This window comes from Leuresthes tenuis, unplaced genomic scaffold (genome assembly GCF_036924035.1).
Source record: "Leuresthes tenuis unplaced genomic scaffold, fLeuTen1.0.hap1 SCAF_7, whole genome shotgun sequence".
Classification (NCBI taxonomy): domain Eukaryota; kingdom Metazoa; phylum Chordata; class Actinopteri; order Atheriniformes; family Atherinopsidae; genus Leuresthes; species Leuresthes tenuis.
This window is the reverse complement of record NW_027325361.1, coordinates 20,842,837-20,861,562: the sequence shown is the minus strand read 5'-3', so window position 1 is coordinate 20,861,562 and position 18,726 is coordinate 20,842,837. Positions and strand designations below refer to the sequence as shown.

At 41.2% G+C, this 18,726-nt stretch overlaps 1 protein-coding gene across 3 annotated transcripts; it reads right to left on the bottom strand.

Annotated features, from left to right (window-relative positions):
- Nucleotide 1: 1 nt before the first annotated feature.
- LOC140312131 (semaphorin-4E) lies at nt 2-17,964 on the bottom strand. Of its 3 annotated transcripts, XM_072389815.1 has the most exons (15): nt 17,816-17,964; nt 11,247-11,718; nt 10,808-10,950; nt 9,034-9,096; nt 8,559-8,657; nt 5,925-6,024; nt 5,510-5,620; nt 5,230-5,381; nt 4,932-5,104; nt 4,540-4,696; nt 4,209-4,431; nt 3,683-3,798; nt 2,946-3,165; nt 2,415-2,827; nt 2-437 (listed from the first exon to the last, which is right to left on the bottom strand). In XM_072389815.1, the coding sequence occupies exons 2-15, from the start codon at nt 11,353-11,355 to the stop codon at nt 414-416; spliced, it is 2,103 nt and encodes a 700-aa protein (XP_072245916.1). In that variant the 5' UTR covers nt 11,356-11,718; nt 17,816-17,964; the 3' UTR covers nt 2-413. The 3 variants fall into 3 exon arrangements, with proteins under 3 accessions (XP_072245916.1, XP_072245915.1, XP_072245914.1); XM_072389814.1 differs by lacking the exon at nt 2-437 and having other exon boundaries at nt 924-2,827; nt 11,247-11,739; XM_072389813.1 differs by lacking the exon at nt 2-437 and having other exon boundaries at nt 924-2,827.
- Between the last annotated feature and the right edge of the window lie 762 nt (nt 17,965-18,726).

The following is an 18,726-nucleotide window of genomic DNA, read 5'->3' as shown; positions in this document are numbered from 1 at the left end:
GTGTTTGTCCTCTTTTAATCATATATTATATTGCAGTGGTTGAATTTGAGAGCATTAGTCAGAAAAGCTGGCAGCAGTCCTACCATCTAGTTCAAAGCTTTAATGTGGGTGCAGTTAAGTTTTTAAAGTACAGTTTCCAGTAGGTTTCATTATACGATAAATTATTACTACTGTTGCAAGATGAGCCTCCGTAACGTTGTGCAGCATGACTGAACGACAGCTTTTCAAACTGTTTTAATGCAAACTTAAAAGTGACAACTCAGCGGTTTCAGACCTCTGGATGCACATATGTTGCAGCTGGACATTCCTGCCAACTTCAGTTTTCTCTTTTTTTTAAAAAAAAGAAAAAAAAAGAAAGAAAACTCCTTCCTTTTTGCTGTAGAACATGTCATCCAGGCGAAGAGATGCAGCTGTCAGGCTGATTTATTCAGAAATGTCTGAAGACGGAATGTGGGATTGAAGGAAGAAAAGCTATGAGCATCACAGAAAACTCCAGACGGCTCAAACTAAGAAGATACCTCATTAAATCTTGGGAGGAAAAACAGGATTCTTCAACAAGAGAGAGGCCATCTATATAAAAAAAAAAAAAAAAGCAAGCTTGAACCGTTCACTGTAAGCCTGTGGCTTTTTTTTAAGAATACACTGAAAGCAGTTGTCACAATGTAGCATTAAAGCTGGATGGTCGTGCTAAGGACAGATTTATGCAACAACTGTGGCGGTATTACATTTTCCATTCCCTTAGAGCAATATTTATCCTTAATTCTGTTTCTGAGAACTTCCCTGTGCTGTGCTGATGAATAATTGAGCACACTGCTGCTTCACCAGTTTCATATCTACTGTACTTGTTTGAGGTAAAAACACAAGGGCGGCTGAGCGCTGACAGCACAGGAGGAGAAAAAAAAAAAAGGACAAGATTCCTACAACTGGACCAAAATAAAAGAGCTCTTAAGTGTCAAATCCTGCTCTGCTGTTATGCCTCCTTACAGACCGCTATCAGTTGGATTCACGAAGACTACAAGCTGTCAGTTTCACAACTTTCATTTAAATGATAAAGCTTTGTGAAAGAGAAGCACATCATTACCGAAACCTAGAAGCACGTCACACTCTTGACATTTTTTTGTCCATCACGAACAAGGCAGTGTTATTTTTCTCAAGGTTGACACAAAAATCCATACATGAGCAGAGTCCCTCAGCTGCTTCGCTGTCTGAAATGTACACCCACACACCTACATTCCAAGGACATCTTGGTCTTTTTCATGGGAAAATTACAGTATGCGTGGAATTTGAAATGTAGCTGTGTACCCCACCATAAAATTTAAAAAAAAACACCCTGGTTACAAGAGTTCACCCTAACTTACAATATTTACTGGCATACAACAGACTTATTTTTTGGAGGATAGATGTATAACACTGGCTTTGTGTGTCTTTTGAATGCTTGAGAGCATTCAAAGCAGAGGTATATCCATTTTTGAACGGCCAACTGGAAATAAAAAGAGTAGCATAGGCTATTTATGCATCATAACCACATCCAAACCCTGCTTAAATACTCTGGCTGAATAATGAATGGTATCTTTATTAAGCTGGAGGATCCATTAACTGAAATGTGCAACAAAATTGGGTGTTAAACTGCTAACTCAGTCGTTGTTACCAACAGTATTTACAAGACTGAGCTTTTAACAGTTCAAAGATTAAATAAAACTGAACTGCCACAAATAAATATGTAAAAAAAAGAAAACAGTGCTGGCTGTACACAGTATGTTACACAAAGTATTTACAATTTGTCATGATACAAAAACATCAAATAAAAAAAAAAAAAACGTGATGTTTAAACCATTTTATGGAGGAGAAATCTCCCAAGTTAAATCCCACCGCAGTGAACACGAGCTGCCTGGTTCGGGGATGGAAATGACAGCGTGACTGTGTAGGAAATTGGCCAGGGGAAACAGTACACCAATCAAAAGAATTTATAATGTGGAAGCCATTTTTAATAGCCATCTCCCAGAGAAAGTACACCTATAGGAGGATAATTAATCCGTTGGTGCAGGCCTTTGCAATTCTGTGCCTCAGCAGCATCAAATCTCTGACTCATCATGTATGTATCCTAGACCGTCCAGACTTGAAATGTTGGCCATAGGTGTAAAGTGGTGTTCCCCATTCCCTTTGAAGTCAACAGCAGAGTGATTATTATTGGCACTGCAAGGTCTCCCCGACTCAGGCCCCAGGAGCTTTATCTCTGAAGTTCTGTTCTGGATGTGCATGTAGTCTGCTGACTGCCTTCTCTCCTCACTGTCCCTGGAGCTCTGAGCAAACTTTAAACACTTCCAATGCCCTTGGAACCACATCCAAAATAAGACCCCCATCAGGAAGAAACAAAGCAACGACAGCAGAGCCACAGCCACCTCCAGACGACTTACCCTGCCAGTGTCGTTTTGATTCTCAGGAGACAAAGGGTCCTCATTGCCCTCCTCTGGCACCAACCATGGTGCAGCCGTACTCGGAGTGTGAATGGAGCCCGAGTATTTTGTCACAGTGGTGCCAGGAGTGGGGCTAACCCCCACTGGTGGGAGCTGTAAATTATAAACCTTCACAGTTCGGTTATATCTTCTGCTGTTTATCTGCTCTACTGAGTCACAAGCGTAAAAGCCAGCATCTGATTCAGACACATTCAGGATAAGTAGGCCTCCGCTGTAGATGTTGCACTTGTTGTTAGAGTGAAGCGGCTGGTCAGAGAATCGCCAGTAGATCTGCGCCAGGTTGGAGTGAGGCTGGCAGGGCAGCTGAATGTTGTTCCCTGGAACTAGGACAAAGTCGACAGCTGCTACTGGATCTAAAATGCAAACACACAAACACAAGGTTAATCCAGCTTCATGCACGTAGAGCTGCTGGTACTCGTTCAAAATGTCTTTCCAGTACTGCATTTAGCAACACAGTGCAAATGAGTGCACCTGGCAGAGGACACTGTGACACATCTCCCTCTTTAAGACTCTGCATTGCAGTTTTTGAAGAGGGTGACAAGCTGTGAACCGCGGAGCAGAGCACAGAGGAGGGGTCCCAGGCACAGTAAGGATCCCTGGACAGGATACATTCCACACAAGCCTTATAGCGGCCGCAGTTACTGACCGGCATCTGGATGGCACCAAGCTCTGAACCAGCATACAGTTGGCCCTATGATTGCACACACAGATACAAACAAACAAACAAACCAAAAGTGTTGAATCTTTATTATACCTGAAGTCTCTTATTTCAAACAAAAAATACACTCAGAAAGAATCATATTAAAAGAAAAATGCAGGTTAAAGATCAATCAAAGTTACACAGATCAACCACAACAATAAACCAAGTGTTCAGTCAAATGGTCGTTACAGTGCAGAGTACCGTTGTCATCTATTGTACATGTTACTTTAGCACTTCCCATCCATCTAAACAAGGTTACAGACCATACTCCACCAGTATAACAATGGACCCTACTACACTGCATAAAAATCTCTGGGATGGCTCAGAACAAGCTGGATCCACAGACCCACCACCAAACATCCACCAGGACCCAAAGGATCCGCTGTCCTAGTGCCAGACAACACAGGAAAACCCCTTAGGTGAACTGATCAGTGAGTGGGAGATGCACAGCACTGGACAGGTGGTCTTACTGTTGTGGCTGACCTCTGTATAAAGGACCTATCATTACCTTGCTAGATGAGAGGCGCACGATGCTGATTGGCTCAGGGTTTTCAAACACCTGAATCTCCTCAATGATGAACATTTCTCCAGCAAAGTTGACAGCCTTTTGAACATAACCATTTTCTATTATGGACAGAAAAAGAACACTCAGAATAAGTACAGTATACACACACACACACACACAAATATGCATATTACGCATCAAAAAAGAGCATCAGTCAGCAAATCAAAAAAGATACAAAGATGAGTTGAAAAAAGAGCCATGTCATGTATTTCTATCTACATCAGTAGAGTTTAGCAACTTTAGGATGAACATCAGACATATCTTTATTTTACTTTGACTGATGTTTATGTTGTTAGTTGCATTGTTTTAATGTTGTAACATTACAGGAAAATACTTCATATTCAAAACTAATATTTCAGGAGCTTGAAGATCAGCACAGAAACAAAGCCAAGAGGCTTGTTTCTGAGAGTTTCAGCATCTTCAGTGCTCTGTTTTCTTTTCTGTAGAACTCATGCATCATCCACTTTACCAGTGCCAATGAACATGACGTCATATCTCTGTCCATCCAGAGCCAACACGCTGTCCACCACGATCCGCGTCAGCAGGGCTCCACTTTTGACCAGCAGAGGCGCGCCCGTCAGCGGACGAACAGCCTCGTCCATCAGGGGACGGTCTCTGATGAACTGAAGAGTTTTGTCAGGAAGGTCCAGAGAGCGATTCATCCCCAATTTACGTGCTACGTTGTTGATGCACTGCAAATACATAACTACAGTTTACTTTTCTTTTGAATGTTTTTTAATGTGTTTGGGACTTTTTTTTCCATTTCCCACTTCTGTCAACAACAAACTCTATAAACTCACCGCTCCTGGTCTGGGGACAGGTACCTCACCGGTGAACATCACCCACTTCACATGGGACATCTCCACGGCAACAGGTGTCTTGAACTTTCCCTCATTGAAAATATCTTGAATATCAGACACTCTGTATGCACACACTGCAGATACCTGGGGCGAGCTCCTACAAACAAAGCAACACGCCTATTCAAGCAAATGCAAGCGGTTGCAAATTAATCACTCAAATACAACAATATCTGCTGGAGAGATGAAACTTAAAACAACATAAAGGTGGAGTTTTTTTTAGCCGATTATGTAATGTTACATTACAAGCACTCTTCAGTCTGACAGCTCAGGATGCCCACATTAACCAAAGTCAATGCCTCCTCTGACCACAGGATTGACTAATTAACACTTACGACTGCGGGGTGAAGACGGCATAGAAGATACTCTTCCTCCAGTCTTTGTGCTTCAGCAGGAAGACATCCTGGACAATGGGGGGCAGGCTGGGTTCAGAGAAGGAACAATCCAGACGAGCTTTCAGGAACGACGTCCATTTCCTCTGCAGTGTCCGCTGGCCGCCCATATCTCCCTAAACACACAGACAGAAACACACTGTGTCGAGCACATCTTCCCTTTTACAACCACCAGACCTGTGTCAGACAGGCCAAAGTTCTTGCACAAACTCTTTTTTTAAAAATCTGTATTTCATCATACCTTGCAGACACGAGCCACCCGCGACACTGCCACTTTGCTATAGAAGTCGTATTCCATGGCATTCTCACTGAAGAACAAGTACACTTTATCATCGTCCCCGTCAGGACTATCAAAACTCTCCCCAACAAAGTCCATGTAGATGAAGTTTGGCTCTAAAATCACACAATGTCAAATAAAGACTGAGAACAAGCAAAGAAAAAGCACTGTTAGGGATTAAACACTAACGTATGTGTATTATTCTACAGAACATAAATGCACAGTTTGCAGGAGAGGAACTCACCATTGAGCCAGGAGCTCTTAAACTCAGTGCGAAGAGCCAAGTTCGAGCTGCGCAGAATCACAGGCTCAGAGCCCAAGAAATTGATGGATGTAGCTGAGTACAGGTCATTTCCTGTTGGGCAGGAACAATAGAGGAGTAAACATTCCTGAAAAGCCATTATTCATTTTTAAGTTGGAACAATAATGCATTTATAAGCCTACTAAGGGACTAAATAAATGTGTTGTGTTTTTTTTTTAGCTAATTAGTATGCAGTGCATGAAGAGAGAGCAGGTAGCATTAGCATTACATGAGGTGATGTCTGTTGTGCATCTGAAGCACTGGTGCCAAGTGAAATGTGCACATCTCCTCTCTTGATTCACTTTGAACATTCAGCAGTTTCATGGGCTTTGATAGCAAAACAGACTCAGACACTCACCAACCATGAGGGAGGAGTATCTCTGAAAGGGATCAAAAGGACACTTCCCCTTTCCCTCCTCTGGCTTTCCCTTCAGCGTCAGCTGGCCATTAACAAACGTCTGCCGGAAAACAATAGGGAGGAAAGAAAAAGTTGTTGAATGAAAGGCAAAGATGGAAAATGGTGCTGTTTTATTTAAACACTGAAGGTGAAAGAGGAGACAGTCAGTAGTTATGAAAACGTAAAAGTTTTTGACTGATCTCCAACAGCAAACTCAGCCACATTTTTACCCAATGCTCATAGATTACTGTGACATTTATGCATACATGCTTCAACTGAAACCCTAACACGATGAAATGCAGTTTGCCGTTCTACTCTTGCACTAAATTTCTTGCTTTGGCAAGGTTTTTAACTGAGTAAAATGAACCTGAAATAGTAAGAGCTGATTGAATTCTCTGAATGTTGAAGAAAAGGAGTTGAACGGTTTCTGTTAGTGTCTCCTTTAGAACAGGAATCCCTGGACCATCCTTTCAGAGACGAGAGAATTTCATGCTTCAATTCCTTGCGGCCACAAATTATTATACTAAAATTAAATATGCAATACAGCCTCCATGAAACAATGTAATAAGAATAAATTAAAATAGTACTTTAATGCACTTTTTCAAGATGTGTAGGTGTAGATGACAGTTCTTTCTTTCTTTTGACTATTTGATGGAACTAGGGTTATACATACTTTGGGAGAGGAATGCCAGCCCACTGTTTCACTATGGACAGATTCAGTGTTCAATGTAGCATTGACTTGCTGAAATATGCAAAGACTTCCTTGAAAAAGACGTTGTCTGGAAGGGAGCATATGTTGCTCTAAAACCTTTATGTCCCTTTCAGCATTGATGGTGCCTTTACAGATGTGCAAGCTCCATAGGCACTTAGGCACTCTTATACCATCAGAGATACAGGCTTTCTACCTGAACACCAAGAACAAGCTGGGTGGTGCCTCTCTTCTTTAGTCTGGAGGATGCTGTGTTCATGATTTCCAAAAATGTGATTAAATTTAGATATATCTGACCACAGAACAGTCTTCCACTTTGCCTCATCTTCCCATGAGAGCTTTAACCTGCTTCTGGAAGCGTTCCTGAGCCCAGGCATTGGTATCCATGACCGAATCATGGCTGTTTTTAATGCAGTGCTGCCTGGGGGCCTGAACATCACAGGAATCCAACATAAATGTTCTACCATGTCCCTTGTACATAGAAATGTCTCCAGACGTAATGACACTGTAGATGATGTAATATTAAAAGTTTTTTTGTTTTTTTTTACAATTTTACATTGAGAAACATTATTCTGAAACTGCTCCACAAATTTCAGACTGCCGAAGTCCATTTTACACAGCATCCCAACTTTATTTGGAATCAGGTTGTATCCATTTATCAGGCCCCAACAATTTCCTTGCAGATTAAATTACTCTGTGGCAGTCCTTTCACTTGGAGAATTCATCTAACATTTACAGTAATTAATTCTTCTCCTATAAAAAGGTTAAGCAAATAAATTAATCTTCCATGAATAACAAACTGATATTGATAGAGGCTTTCACCCGTTTATTTAAAAGAATGAGTGAAAATATTTTTGGATCTGCAGGTTCAGATTGGAACCATTTAACTCTCTGTGCAGTTAACAGTTTTCAATTTTCAGATATTTGAGTTTCTGCCTAAATAAACTTGATCCATGCGCCACACAGACATTCATTTAATAGACTTTAACTATGTTTTTAATCATCAAATTTCAATCAAAACTTGCATAAGGTGGGAGAATTTAACTAATGATACATGTGGGGATAAATTATATCGTCTCTTATTTGCTTTAGGGAAAGGGGAGAAAAAGTACACAGTGGTGTGTAAGCAGCAGCATCATTTCTGTCAATTAATAACAGTATTTAATCCTTATTATTACAGCAAGTAAGTTGATATTCTACAGTTTTCTTATTGCCAACAACTCTCAAGAGGAAGACCAATTCAGTCAATTCTACAAACTTAGCAAGTATTCTGGTTCAGGATTGCACTTGTACATACCACAAAGTTTCACACAGGGATACAAATAGACTGTGTGAGTGAAGTCATGCCATTACGCTGGGTGATGCTACTTAATTACAATAAACACAGTTACTGCAGTTATTTTAAGTCAGTCCCATCTACCTTGTACAACTGCTGTAAATATTTACTGCGTATCTATGTGCAAATTAAAGCAGCCTCCCTGAAATGTCTATTTGCTCATGTTTGAGTGACATTTGCAAAGAACTTTAGCTGTTTTATACAATCATCTAACTTTTTTATTTTTTTTCCAAAGAAAAAAATCTTTAAAAATATACTTTTAAGTATTTTTGCGATTTATGTCGTCAGGATGAATCAAGGGGCCTTTTCAAAAGTCAGCATGGGTGATTTAAGGAAGTCTAGAGAGGTGGACAAGCATAGGCAGTTCAGTTTTCTTTCATGTGCTTTGTTGGCAATAAGAATGATATGAGTTCAAATCAGCTCTAATCTTTGAACATGTAAAAACTCATAAACGAGCCCGACCACCTTTAATTTAAGTGGAATGAATGTTTCCATAACAAGAGAAAGATGAAAAACGAACCACTAACCCGATAATCCATAGTGTACTTACCATATAATCACAGGTCGGACTAAAAGCATTTGTGCCACACACGTAAACTGTCGTACTATTTACACTGTGCAGGGTTCGAATGTAGTTGCGGCATTCCACCTGCAAAAAGAATCAGCAGAGAGAATGCCGAGGTCAGGGTTTTGTTGGTTCACAGACATGCCACACACACATGGTGACAGCACAAGCTGCCCAAAACTGAGCTGCTGGCCAAAAGGTCAAGGATGTGCACATGCTTTTTCCTCTCATGCCTTTATTTGGACATTCACTACATAGCTATAGGCAAAGCACTTCAAAGGGGATTCTCTGCAGGAAAAAAAAACTCACTCCCCCATAAATGATTTACAAATGTACAGAGAGAAATTGCCTGGAGGAGTAAAGTGTTTTCATTCAGAGGTCATTTCTTTTAGGCGTTATCCTCCCCCGAGATGTAAAAGTTACTGTATGCGAGCTCTGTTTTGAAAGACATTACACAAACCTCAGCATGTTTCCCCTTGTATGTGCACTCCTTCTGCTTCTCCTCTGTAACTCGCCAATACACCTGCAACAACACAAGGAAAGTGTCTTGCCAAAGCACGCTGGGATGGCGGTGCAACCTCACAGTACTATTATATTTGTCTAACATAAAGAGCTGTCAATGCACACTAGCTGAGCGTCGTCATGCTATTGTATAAGACAAAACATAATGGCTTGGCCGAAATACATCCCATGTGAATGATAAAAGAATAAAATCATTTGTGGCATTGGCTTCATAGAAGCCCCCAATGAGTGAGAGTCTTCTTAATAGAATTGAATAATGAAAGAAACTTTTCACATGCTGCTTTCATGCTCTCACCCTCTCAAACACTCTATTTTAGCTCCTGTTTACTTTGAAATCATTTTCCTGTCTACAAATCATTCCAAGGTCTTTCATTTCTCAGGTTTTTACTTATCAGGACTTTTAAAAAAAATCACCTCCTCTTTACCGAGTCTTAAAATGAGGCATTTACAACCTCATATGAACAACAACACAAGACATATCACACTGAGTCACTATTCATTACACAAAAACTAAGACAAAATGCAGATGCAGTGTGTGAAAAACATCCCTTGATTCAACAGCTTATAAACTACTTTTAAGCACTCTTCTTCTGTATTCTCCTGCCAATCTTTCCAAATAAGCCATAATTGTTTGGCCTTTTTCTAACTGTACATGCTACCTGAGGCCTGTATACTGAGACGTAGCTCCTGGGATTGTTGCAGGTTCTCTGAGCATTGCACTGTCCACACCTGGGAAGAATGACAGCTGTCTTAAAAATTTTCCACTTCTTTTTCACTGTGGAATGATGGACTCGAATGTTAACCTGAATGCACCAGAGCAGCAAACTAACTTCTGCTTTTATAGAGGTGCTCACCCTTGCTGGTGATCAATTGATAAAGTGAATTTGAAAGTGCAGCTGGCTGCTGCTTACCCTCTTAATTCCATTGCAAGCAGTAAGGGTGACCAAAACTTTTCACACATTCTACGATTAGTTACTTTGATGTTATTGCTTCCTTAGTGTCATGCTTATGATGCATGAACCAGCACGGCCACTCAGGTCCCCTGGCTCAAGTCTTTTATGTTAAAACACAAGACCAAATTATTTTTGGCGTTGCGGCCGGAACTGTTTGCCAACAGATCTGAAAGCAGTCAGAAGGGCTGAATGCAGCATGGAGAACTGCCATTTACACCATATCTTTAGGTTTTGTTATTCAAACCTTTTCTTTTTCCTATGAAGTTTTTAATTGACTATTACTATCTCAATTTGCTCTGGCTGACTGGTTTTGCTCAACTGCAAACTTAAGGGGTCATAAATGATTAAAAGCAGAAAAAAATGTACCTCTTTAACTCTTTAGATCAGACAGGAAAAGGAAAGAAAAATCTTTTGATCTGTCAGTTATTCTCATCCATGCCAGCATAACCCGACTTAAATCTAAGAAGTCATTAGCTACAAAAGTTTGAAACCACTGCTCGTGTGTCTGGCCCTGTCAAGTCCAGCCTTGAATAGCTCATTGATTATTCAATCAACCGGTTTAACCACTGATGTAAAACATAAATAAATATATAAGTTCAACGAAGGTTCAACTTTACAGCTACCTCATCAAACAGTACATGTGAGATAATCTAACAGCTCTGCAGACAGTTGTGTTATGACAGCTTTAAACGAGAGTTTGCCGATAAGGAAACCTGCAACTTTAGCTCAGAGATATCCTTGAATGACACAAGTTCTTACCGCAGCCTTTCTGACTGAGATGTTGTTGATATCCAGAGCATAGATGGCCTCTCTTGCCCCCAGCAGCAACACACCCAGGTCATCTCTTATCAGCATAGTTGAGTAGTTGAAGATTCCATCTTCTCTGAACAATTTAAGGTCATCTGCCCAGAAAAATCTGCATTACTGCACTGTGATTTGCTTTCTCCCCCTGCGACAGACTGCATGCTGCTGAAAAAATGCTCCCACAGCACAAAGCAAAATGCCACTTCACGAAGAAAATGATAAACTTGTCCCTGCTCGCTGGAAAAAAAAATAAAACAGCTAAAGTTGCACTACTTGATCATATATCATGGATAGAATATTCAAATAAATACAGGATGTCAAGCCACTGCAACTTCTGATATATATGCGGCCAGCACAAGAATGCCTTAAGAATCTGAGAGAATTTGTGACTTACTCTGGTAAGGGACGGTGTTCCGGGGGACACAGCAGGGAGAGTTGAGTGCACTAATACAAACATGGAGCATCAATCCACAGATGATGCTTAGGGCTAACAGAAGAGACATGGCTCAGAGTCCAGCTTTGTCTAAGAGTGGAAGAGCTGCACAGTCCAGCTCCGCCACCAAAGTACCAAATCAGGGACAGAACATGGTATAAAGTGTCAGTCCATATGCCGTTAGACATGTGCCGCTCTGGCACAATCCTTGTTAGTTAAACGAGACCCTCTGATATCCGATTTATCCAGACGTTTAATCAGAAATGTAGAGTGCAGCTCAGGCCGCTTCAGTTTGAAGTTGGTGGGTATCTATGTCGGTATTAGCCTCCAGCGCAGTGTTAATGAGCTGCTGGTGTCCTCTCTGGAAGGAGGAGCAGGAGCCATACTGCCCGGCTAGTGGTGAGGGATGCTGGAGGAGATAATTTCCATGGTTCTGGGAAAGATATGAGAACATCTATGAAATAATCAGACACCAATGAAACAGAAAGACTTTGTTATTGAACTTGCAAATCAATCCCCATGAACTGAAATGGAAATGGCAGCCGATCTGCCTCATCCATCCAATACATTTCTTTCTAATTTATTACTTTAAGATTGATGAATAATCATTATGCAGGCATATATTAAGATTTGATAACCCTGCTTTTCAGTGACTGAAAAATGGATGCTGCTTTGTCCTTACTTCAACTGCAAGATTGTGACAAAGGGGCGACTTGAGATGAACTGAGCTATGAAAATATGAAAAGGATGTGATTTACCGTAGGAGCTACAGCAGGAGCTACAGCAGTCTGGGCAAAGATCAAACCAGAATGATCAAAACCTTTGCAGGAGATAATGAGAGTAATGAAAGGAGAAAAAAAGCATTATAAGAAAGTCTTAAATGAAAATGATCTGCTTGCTGATTCTGAGTCAAACACACACACACATATATAACTATAACTTGTTGTTCCATACAAGTCTAGTTGCTTACAGCTATAGGTATGACAAGTCATAACAGTAAACTTCACAAAGGAAGCTGATGCAAAGTGAAAATCTACAGTCTGTCATACCACCAGCCCCCACTCTCTCCTCCTCCCCCACTCTCAGTATCCTGTCCTCCTCGCTGATAAGAGCCGGCTTCCTCTGGGCTCAGCGGGGTTCAAGCAGCAGAGGGGTTCAGCTCAGGTCTGGCAATGCATGCTGATCGCTGTCATTCAGTTGCTCAGCGACTCACACAGAATTGAGCGTGAACCACATCTTTTGGTAAGTTTGGGTCTGTTTTGACTAACCGAGCAGCCCCGCCTCATTCAAAATTCATTAAGGTGTTTTATCTCAGAATAACACACACAGCTTACAAGAAAGCGGACTCACAAGTTTTTTGAAAAAAAAAAAAAAAAAAAAAAAAACACTATTTGTGCAGTGGGCTCAGAAGCAGCAGCACGGCTGCTTTGCAACCGTTCTTTCGATTTTTGTCTCCCAGTGGAAAATATACAGCACATTTTACAGAGATACTTGCTTTGAAACACCGCAGAGTCCTCACCTGTTGACAGAAACCAAAATGACAGCCTCCAGATTTTCTCGAGACACAGCGTGGTGCTCGTTCTCAGGTGCTTGTGAACGACCTCAGGTTTGAACATACATTTTGCAACCAACTACCATTTTCCCACCTTGTTGTTTTTTTACATTAGGGATGAGCTGCTGCACGCATACGACTTCTCAACGGTTGTCAGAGCAGCAATGTTTTGCATGCTTTTTTTCCCCCCCGGGCTGTTGAGAGGTTGCGCGCCAGCGATGAACAGAATAACTGCAAGTTGTTTTTGACATATAGCTCCAAACAGTGCAGACAGGTAGGAATGGCTGCAATAATAAGAAAGCATGCAGCAGCCATTCCCCCTTTTCACCTCTTCTGTTTGTCCAGGGTTAAGCTCATGCACGGACACGTGCACATGAAAACAAGCGAGAGACGCACAGCTTAAGATTGTACAAGTCACGAGCCACACACAAGGGACTGCCTTTACAATGTGGCTCTAATGTTACTTTATGATTTATGAATGAACATTGCCTGAAAACACAGCACTGACATGTTAAACCTACACTTCAGTCAGGTACCAACCCTCTACAGAGGCACCCATCCACTACTATTACCAGACATTAGTTGAATTATGATTCAGAGGATTACATCATTTCGATCATTTTGTTTCTGACTTACATGTAATTAAACGTTACATTTTTTTCTCATTTGATGCACCTGTATTGTAAACCATAATTTTGCTTATCCTTGTCAACTTCATTGTTGCAATAAAACATTTTTAAACTTCTGAATTACAGTTGAAGTTGTGTGTCTGGTCGACAACATTAACTTTCTTGTCACGCGTGATCATGTATTCCAGCTTCTCAAGGGAAAGGGATGGCTGTTCACGGCTGAATTCTTCACCGTTTCCACCAACTAGTGGCCACATTTATTTGTCTGTTGCTTGGCGCAGGTCATGTATCACACAACTTTATCCCTAAAAAAGGTGCCTCTAGCCAACAGATTTGGAAAAAATGGTAAGTTTCCAAAGACAAAAGAAAAGTTGCAAAGCTTTGTTACATTTTCTGTAAGTTCATCACCAAAAGCTATATGACAGACAGCATTTCGAACAATTTCATGCAGTTATTGGTCACTGTTGCTTTTTCCATGTTATACCTTCACTGTACTGATTAAATAGCTTGGAAGCTTATCCTGGTCTAACAAATAACTTACATGAGCATGATGTGGAAACTCTGCCCTCTGTGCGGTGCAAACACAGTGGAAATCTTGTAGGAAACACCTGGCCAACAGTATTAGAATTAAATAAAAAAAATGTATAATGACAGATTCTGGATTTTTCACTGAGGAAGCAGGCATGGATGCCACTTTTAGAGTTTCTAACCACTGCAAAGTGAATGTATTTTATAGGAAAAATCATCTCAGGCACAAAGACCATTCAGGCCAAAGCATTTCTTTTCAAATTCTACTTTCATATTGTCAGGTTCCGATCCCTAGTTTGTGTGATGCATTTGTTTGGATGGAATAAAACCTCCCCCCTTTACTTTGTGTTTACTTGTTGTTCAGGAAGGACCCACCTATGCCCTATTTGACCCTTTACCTTATGGAACAAGGCTCAACAGCTTTGCAGGACTTAAAAGCTTACAAGGATTAATATCTTAATACCTGATGGCATATTGAAAAGTGAGTTATTAATGTTATTGAGCTATTAATAGCACCCCTTTATTAATCTTAGCGAGCCATTAATAAAGGATGGTGGAACTGGACAGAGTTGCTCTAACATTTTTCTTTTACAGTATATCCTACATTGTGAATTATTTATTTCTCACCGCTAAAGTCTCTTTGTTCTCTCTTTCATGTTGAATCACTTTGTTTCTTTGACACCTCAGTCACCAAAACATCCACCATCACGTTAGGTGTGCTCTCCGAGGCTCTGACTCAAAGGGAGTGTTATGGAAGACAGGTGTAAAATCTGTTTGTGTCTATTGTTTATAGGGGATGAATGCTGATTCCAGTACAGCCAGCAAAACCTGCTGAAGGGCCCGTCGTTAAACTCAGAGCAGCCTACAAGAACTTGATGTTCTCTCAGTCTAAGTTGATACAGCACATCACCAGCTATTCTAAAAAGAAAAAAGAAAAAAAGTGTTAATGATCGAGATATTTTGAACAAAATATCACAGCACCCGCGTATAACTGACACTTCAAAAGTGAAATTTCAAGCATCGGTTTGAATGCGAGAGTGAACTTCTCCAAAACCAGATCAAACAACAAAACAGCTTCTTTACATATCTGATCATCTAGATCTAAATGTCAGTTTGTGTGTAAGTCAACTGTCACTGCTGGTGGGTTCTTCATCCATCAAGCAGCGCAACATGAACACTGTGCGTTCAAAAGCTGCGCATGAACCGGTAGCTGAAGAGGCGCTGCAGCAGTTTCTGCACACACTCCGACCACTCGAAGAATGGAGATATTTATAGCCAGTGAGGAGCCTCTACCATGTCTACAGTAGTAATCGGTACAACTGTGTGCTGTGTGCAAACTAAAACTCCACAGACGTGCACAGACATGCATGCTTTTTCTTGTCATCCCAGTGAGTCATAGCACATCCAAAACAAACAGAATTTAAAAAAAAACAAAAAAAAACCTGTGCAAACAGTCAAACAGCTGGAGTGAGCCATGTAAACAGAGGCTTTAAAGTCTGATGTCCTGATATGTACGGCTGCACTGTACTGTACTGCACAGGCGAGGCTGTAACTGATTTATCTGTACGGCAGAAAAACCGTTCAACAGGTCTGACGCTGGTTGAGTCACTTGCTTTTTTTGCCTCTCCGTCCTGCCTGTCTCTTTGTCAGACTGCCAGCTTTAACACTGCTGTCCTCTGGCAGGCCGGCTGGCGAACTGGCTCTGATACAGTGTTCCATCACGGGGTCCTAAACAGGAAACCTGCAGTGGGTGGGTGGGTGTTCACCTCTGACACTGTGTGTCGCAGACTGTGTTGCGAAACATTCACTGGAAAACACACCCCAATTCACAGCTGGTTTTTTATTTTCGTAAGCTCACATTTGCTAAAAAAAAAATCCTAATGACAGTCACTTGCCACCTTTTGTTGTGATGAGAAGGGGAACTGTATCTAGCTGGAAACAATACTTTAAAAACATGCTTTGTGTACAGACTTCAAGCGTATTATCATTACAGCTAAGCCATCAGACAACTAACAGTCATAAAAGACGACAAGCAAGCCGTACAATGAAGGAGATAACCTGTTTAATGAGATCCTCACCTCCTCCCTGACAAATGACTTGTCATTGATGAGACAAGTCTGGTGAAGTGTAAAATACACTCGTGAAAACACACACTCAAGCAAGTCTCAGCAGGACCTGTTACACCGAGGGGAAAACATGAACACCACTACGTATACTTCTTGTAATGATCACTGACAGAGGAGAACCACCCAAAACAAAACGAAAAAAAAAAAGAAAAAGAAAAAAATAGTTCAACACTTTGGTCTCAAACACAAATAAAAACAAGTTATGAAATTTATTTTTTGGCTCTAAAACTGCCAGCTGCTTTATCCAGCTTGGACGGGGTTGAGCAGGAAAGCCACAGATTTTTAGATTATGTTTTGGCTTCATCCATGATTCTATAAAAAGTTAGAAAATACCAAAAATAATTCCTAGAATCTAAGCTTGTCCTTGAATACTTTGTCCTTGAATCTTCCACATACCGATAGTCCAAAACTCAGAGATGTTCGCTTTATAAAGATAGTGATTACATTTATGAGAGAGTTGCAAAGCTAGAAAAGGGCTGGGGTTTAAAATGATGACAACAGAAATAGCTGCTTCGAATCCGCCACAAACAACCAACTGAGTTCACGTGTATTGGAAGAAAAAAAAAAAGGAGAAAAGTCAGGATAATTATGGAGGGTGCACATGCAGTAAGTTGCAATCATCAGTCAGCAGAACATGTTCTGACTCATTTAAAGTAAATGTAGTAAAACTCCTTATTACCTTGTTCTCTTCTCAAAAGTATAACTCGGATTCATGAATTCAGCTCTTTCAACAACTGCATATACGCACTCTAACATGTGACGTTAGAGTCAAAGCTGTATAAGCCTATTTTACAATCTGATTTTTAGTAAGCCTGTCTAGTCGACAACTCTCAGAGGCCATTTCTGATTGTTTTGTGGTATCAAACTAACCCATCAAGTTGTATGCATCCTTTCCAGCTTTGACCACAGGATGTCTGTGTTTTATCTGAGGTGCTGGTGTGTGCAGCTCTGCCTCCACAAGTTACCATAAGCCCCCAGAGCTGCAGGGTGACAGCAACAATTAGGCAATCAAAAAGTGCATTTATTGTTTGGTCTGCACTCTCAGCCAGATACATGCACCATGTGCTACTCATCGCACCATCGATACTATGCTCTTCCAGCCTGTATGCGCTTCAAGATATCATTCCACCCAATAGCATTAAGTTGAAATGAGCCATGATGATATTTCTTCTTAGAAAGCTGCAGCTGTGAGTGGATTTTCAGGACCGTCTGCGTTTAGAGAAAATTAAGATTCCACAAATGATTTAAAACTTTAAACTTTAAAACACAAATGACAAACTTTTTCAGGATATGCATTGCATTTAGATCTTAGAAACTGGTGGGATTTCAGCTGAGTTTCTTAAGTTCAGTAAGCACAATTTGACCTGTGATCCACCCACACTCGCTCGCTCCTGTAAGTGTGCTGACCCTGCGACCCCTCCAAGTTTGAGCCTCTCTCCCAGTGAAACACAATCTGCTGCGGTGCGAGTGTTTCCAGGCATATTCTACTACTGCTTACTCTAGCTCCCCTACTACTATTATTAGATTAGGATATCCCATAATCTTTAAACAAGTCAGGGAATCTATAGACCTCCGTCTAATTCCCACCTATAGCCCGGGCACCGAGGGAAAACAACACCCGTGTGGGATCAACCTGCCCACATAAACAAGTCAGTAAAAGTCACCCAGGCGGCTCGCTTCCCGGATCAGACTTACCGGGAGGTGTCAGGATCTACGTGGGAAAGCGCTCAACTTGACTCCGTCAGGCTCGTTTCGGATCCGTCTCGGCGCCCACTCCGCTCCACCTGTAACGCTCACTCCGCACCTAATTCCTGCTGGGAACATCCAGCTCTTGGCGAAAGGCAGCGCCTCGTCACGTGACCATTGACCGTACCTTTCTTTGAAAAAAACACTCACCTCGGCACAGCCAATCAGATCTGACGGGGAAATGATACGCTCTCTTCTGGCGAAAGTGTGATTTGTTTTAATGTGAGTTCGTCAGATATTTAAAACGCTACATTCAATAAACAAGATATGCACCAAACACTGTGCTGTCCAACAACAGGCACACAATCGATTGCAAAAACATTTATATTTCAGTCTTATGTGACAGTCATGGTTCACCACAGAAATAGCTATTAGTTGTGCTTGTTTATCACGCAGAGGTGATTTACAACTTCGTCGTAAATTAGCTCATCCGAAATTTAAAAAAAAATCAAAACAAACGTTTATGGATATAATTCTTCACAAAATCTCCATGCGCCATCTAGTGGTTAATTGCAGCAACTTCTCTGGATTTATAACGAACTGGGGAGAAAAGCGCATGAAATACAAGCTGCAGTCACAACCTCAAACGTGTACAAAAGGTATCAAATAGAATTTAAATATGCTATTAGAAAAAAGCTTTAGCAGTAGACGGTATTGCTGGTACATCCGGACACGAGGAATGGTAGTATTGATAAGGGGGGGCTAAGACTTCCTCAGCAATGGGATCTCCGCTGGCCTTCATCGTACCTCATGGCCGGACTCGGGGCCCGCAGGTTCGGGTTGGAGGGGGATGTCTTCAGCTTGTCGTCCTGCGGCAACGACCGACGATGGTTTACATAGATAGGCTCCTCTGCAGCACA

What these genes read in the sequence shown, in the direction of transcription:
- LOC140312131 (XM_072389814.1), bottom strand. Translation starts at nt 11,355, where the DNA reads ATGTCTCTTCTGTTAGCCCTAAGCATCATCTGTGGATTGATGCTCCAT. An exon ending in TAAGAGCTCCTGGCTCAATG is followed by an intron (nt 5,382 to 5,509) that starts GTGAGTTCCTCT and finishes GTGTGATTTTAG; the next exon opens with AGCCAAACTTCATCTACATG. An exon ending in TGCGCCTCTCATCTAGCAAG is followed by an intron (nt 3,166 to 3,682) that starts GTAATGATAGGT and finishes GTGCAATCATAG; the next exon opens with GGCCAACTGTATGCTGGTTC.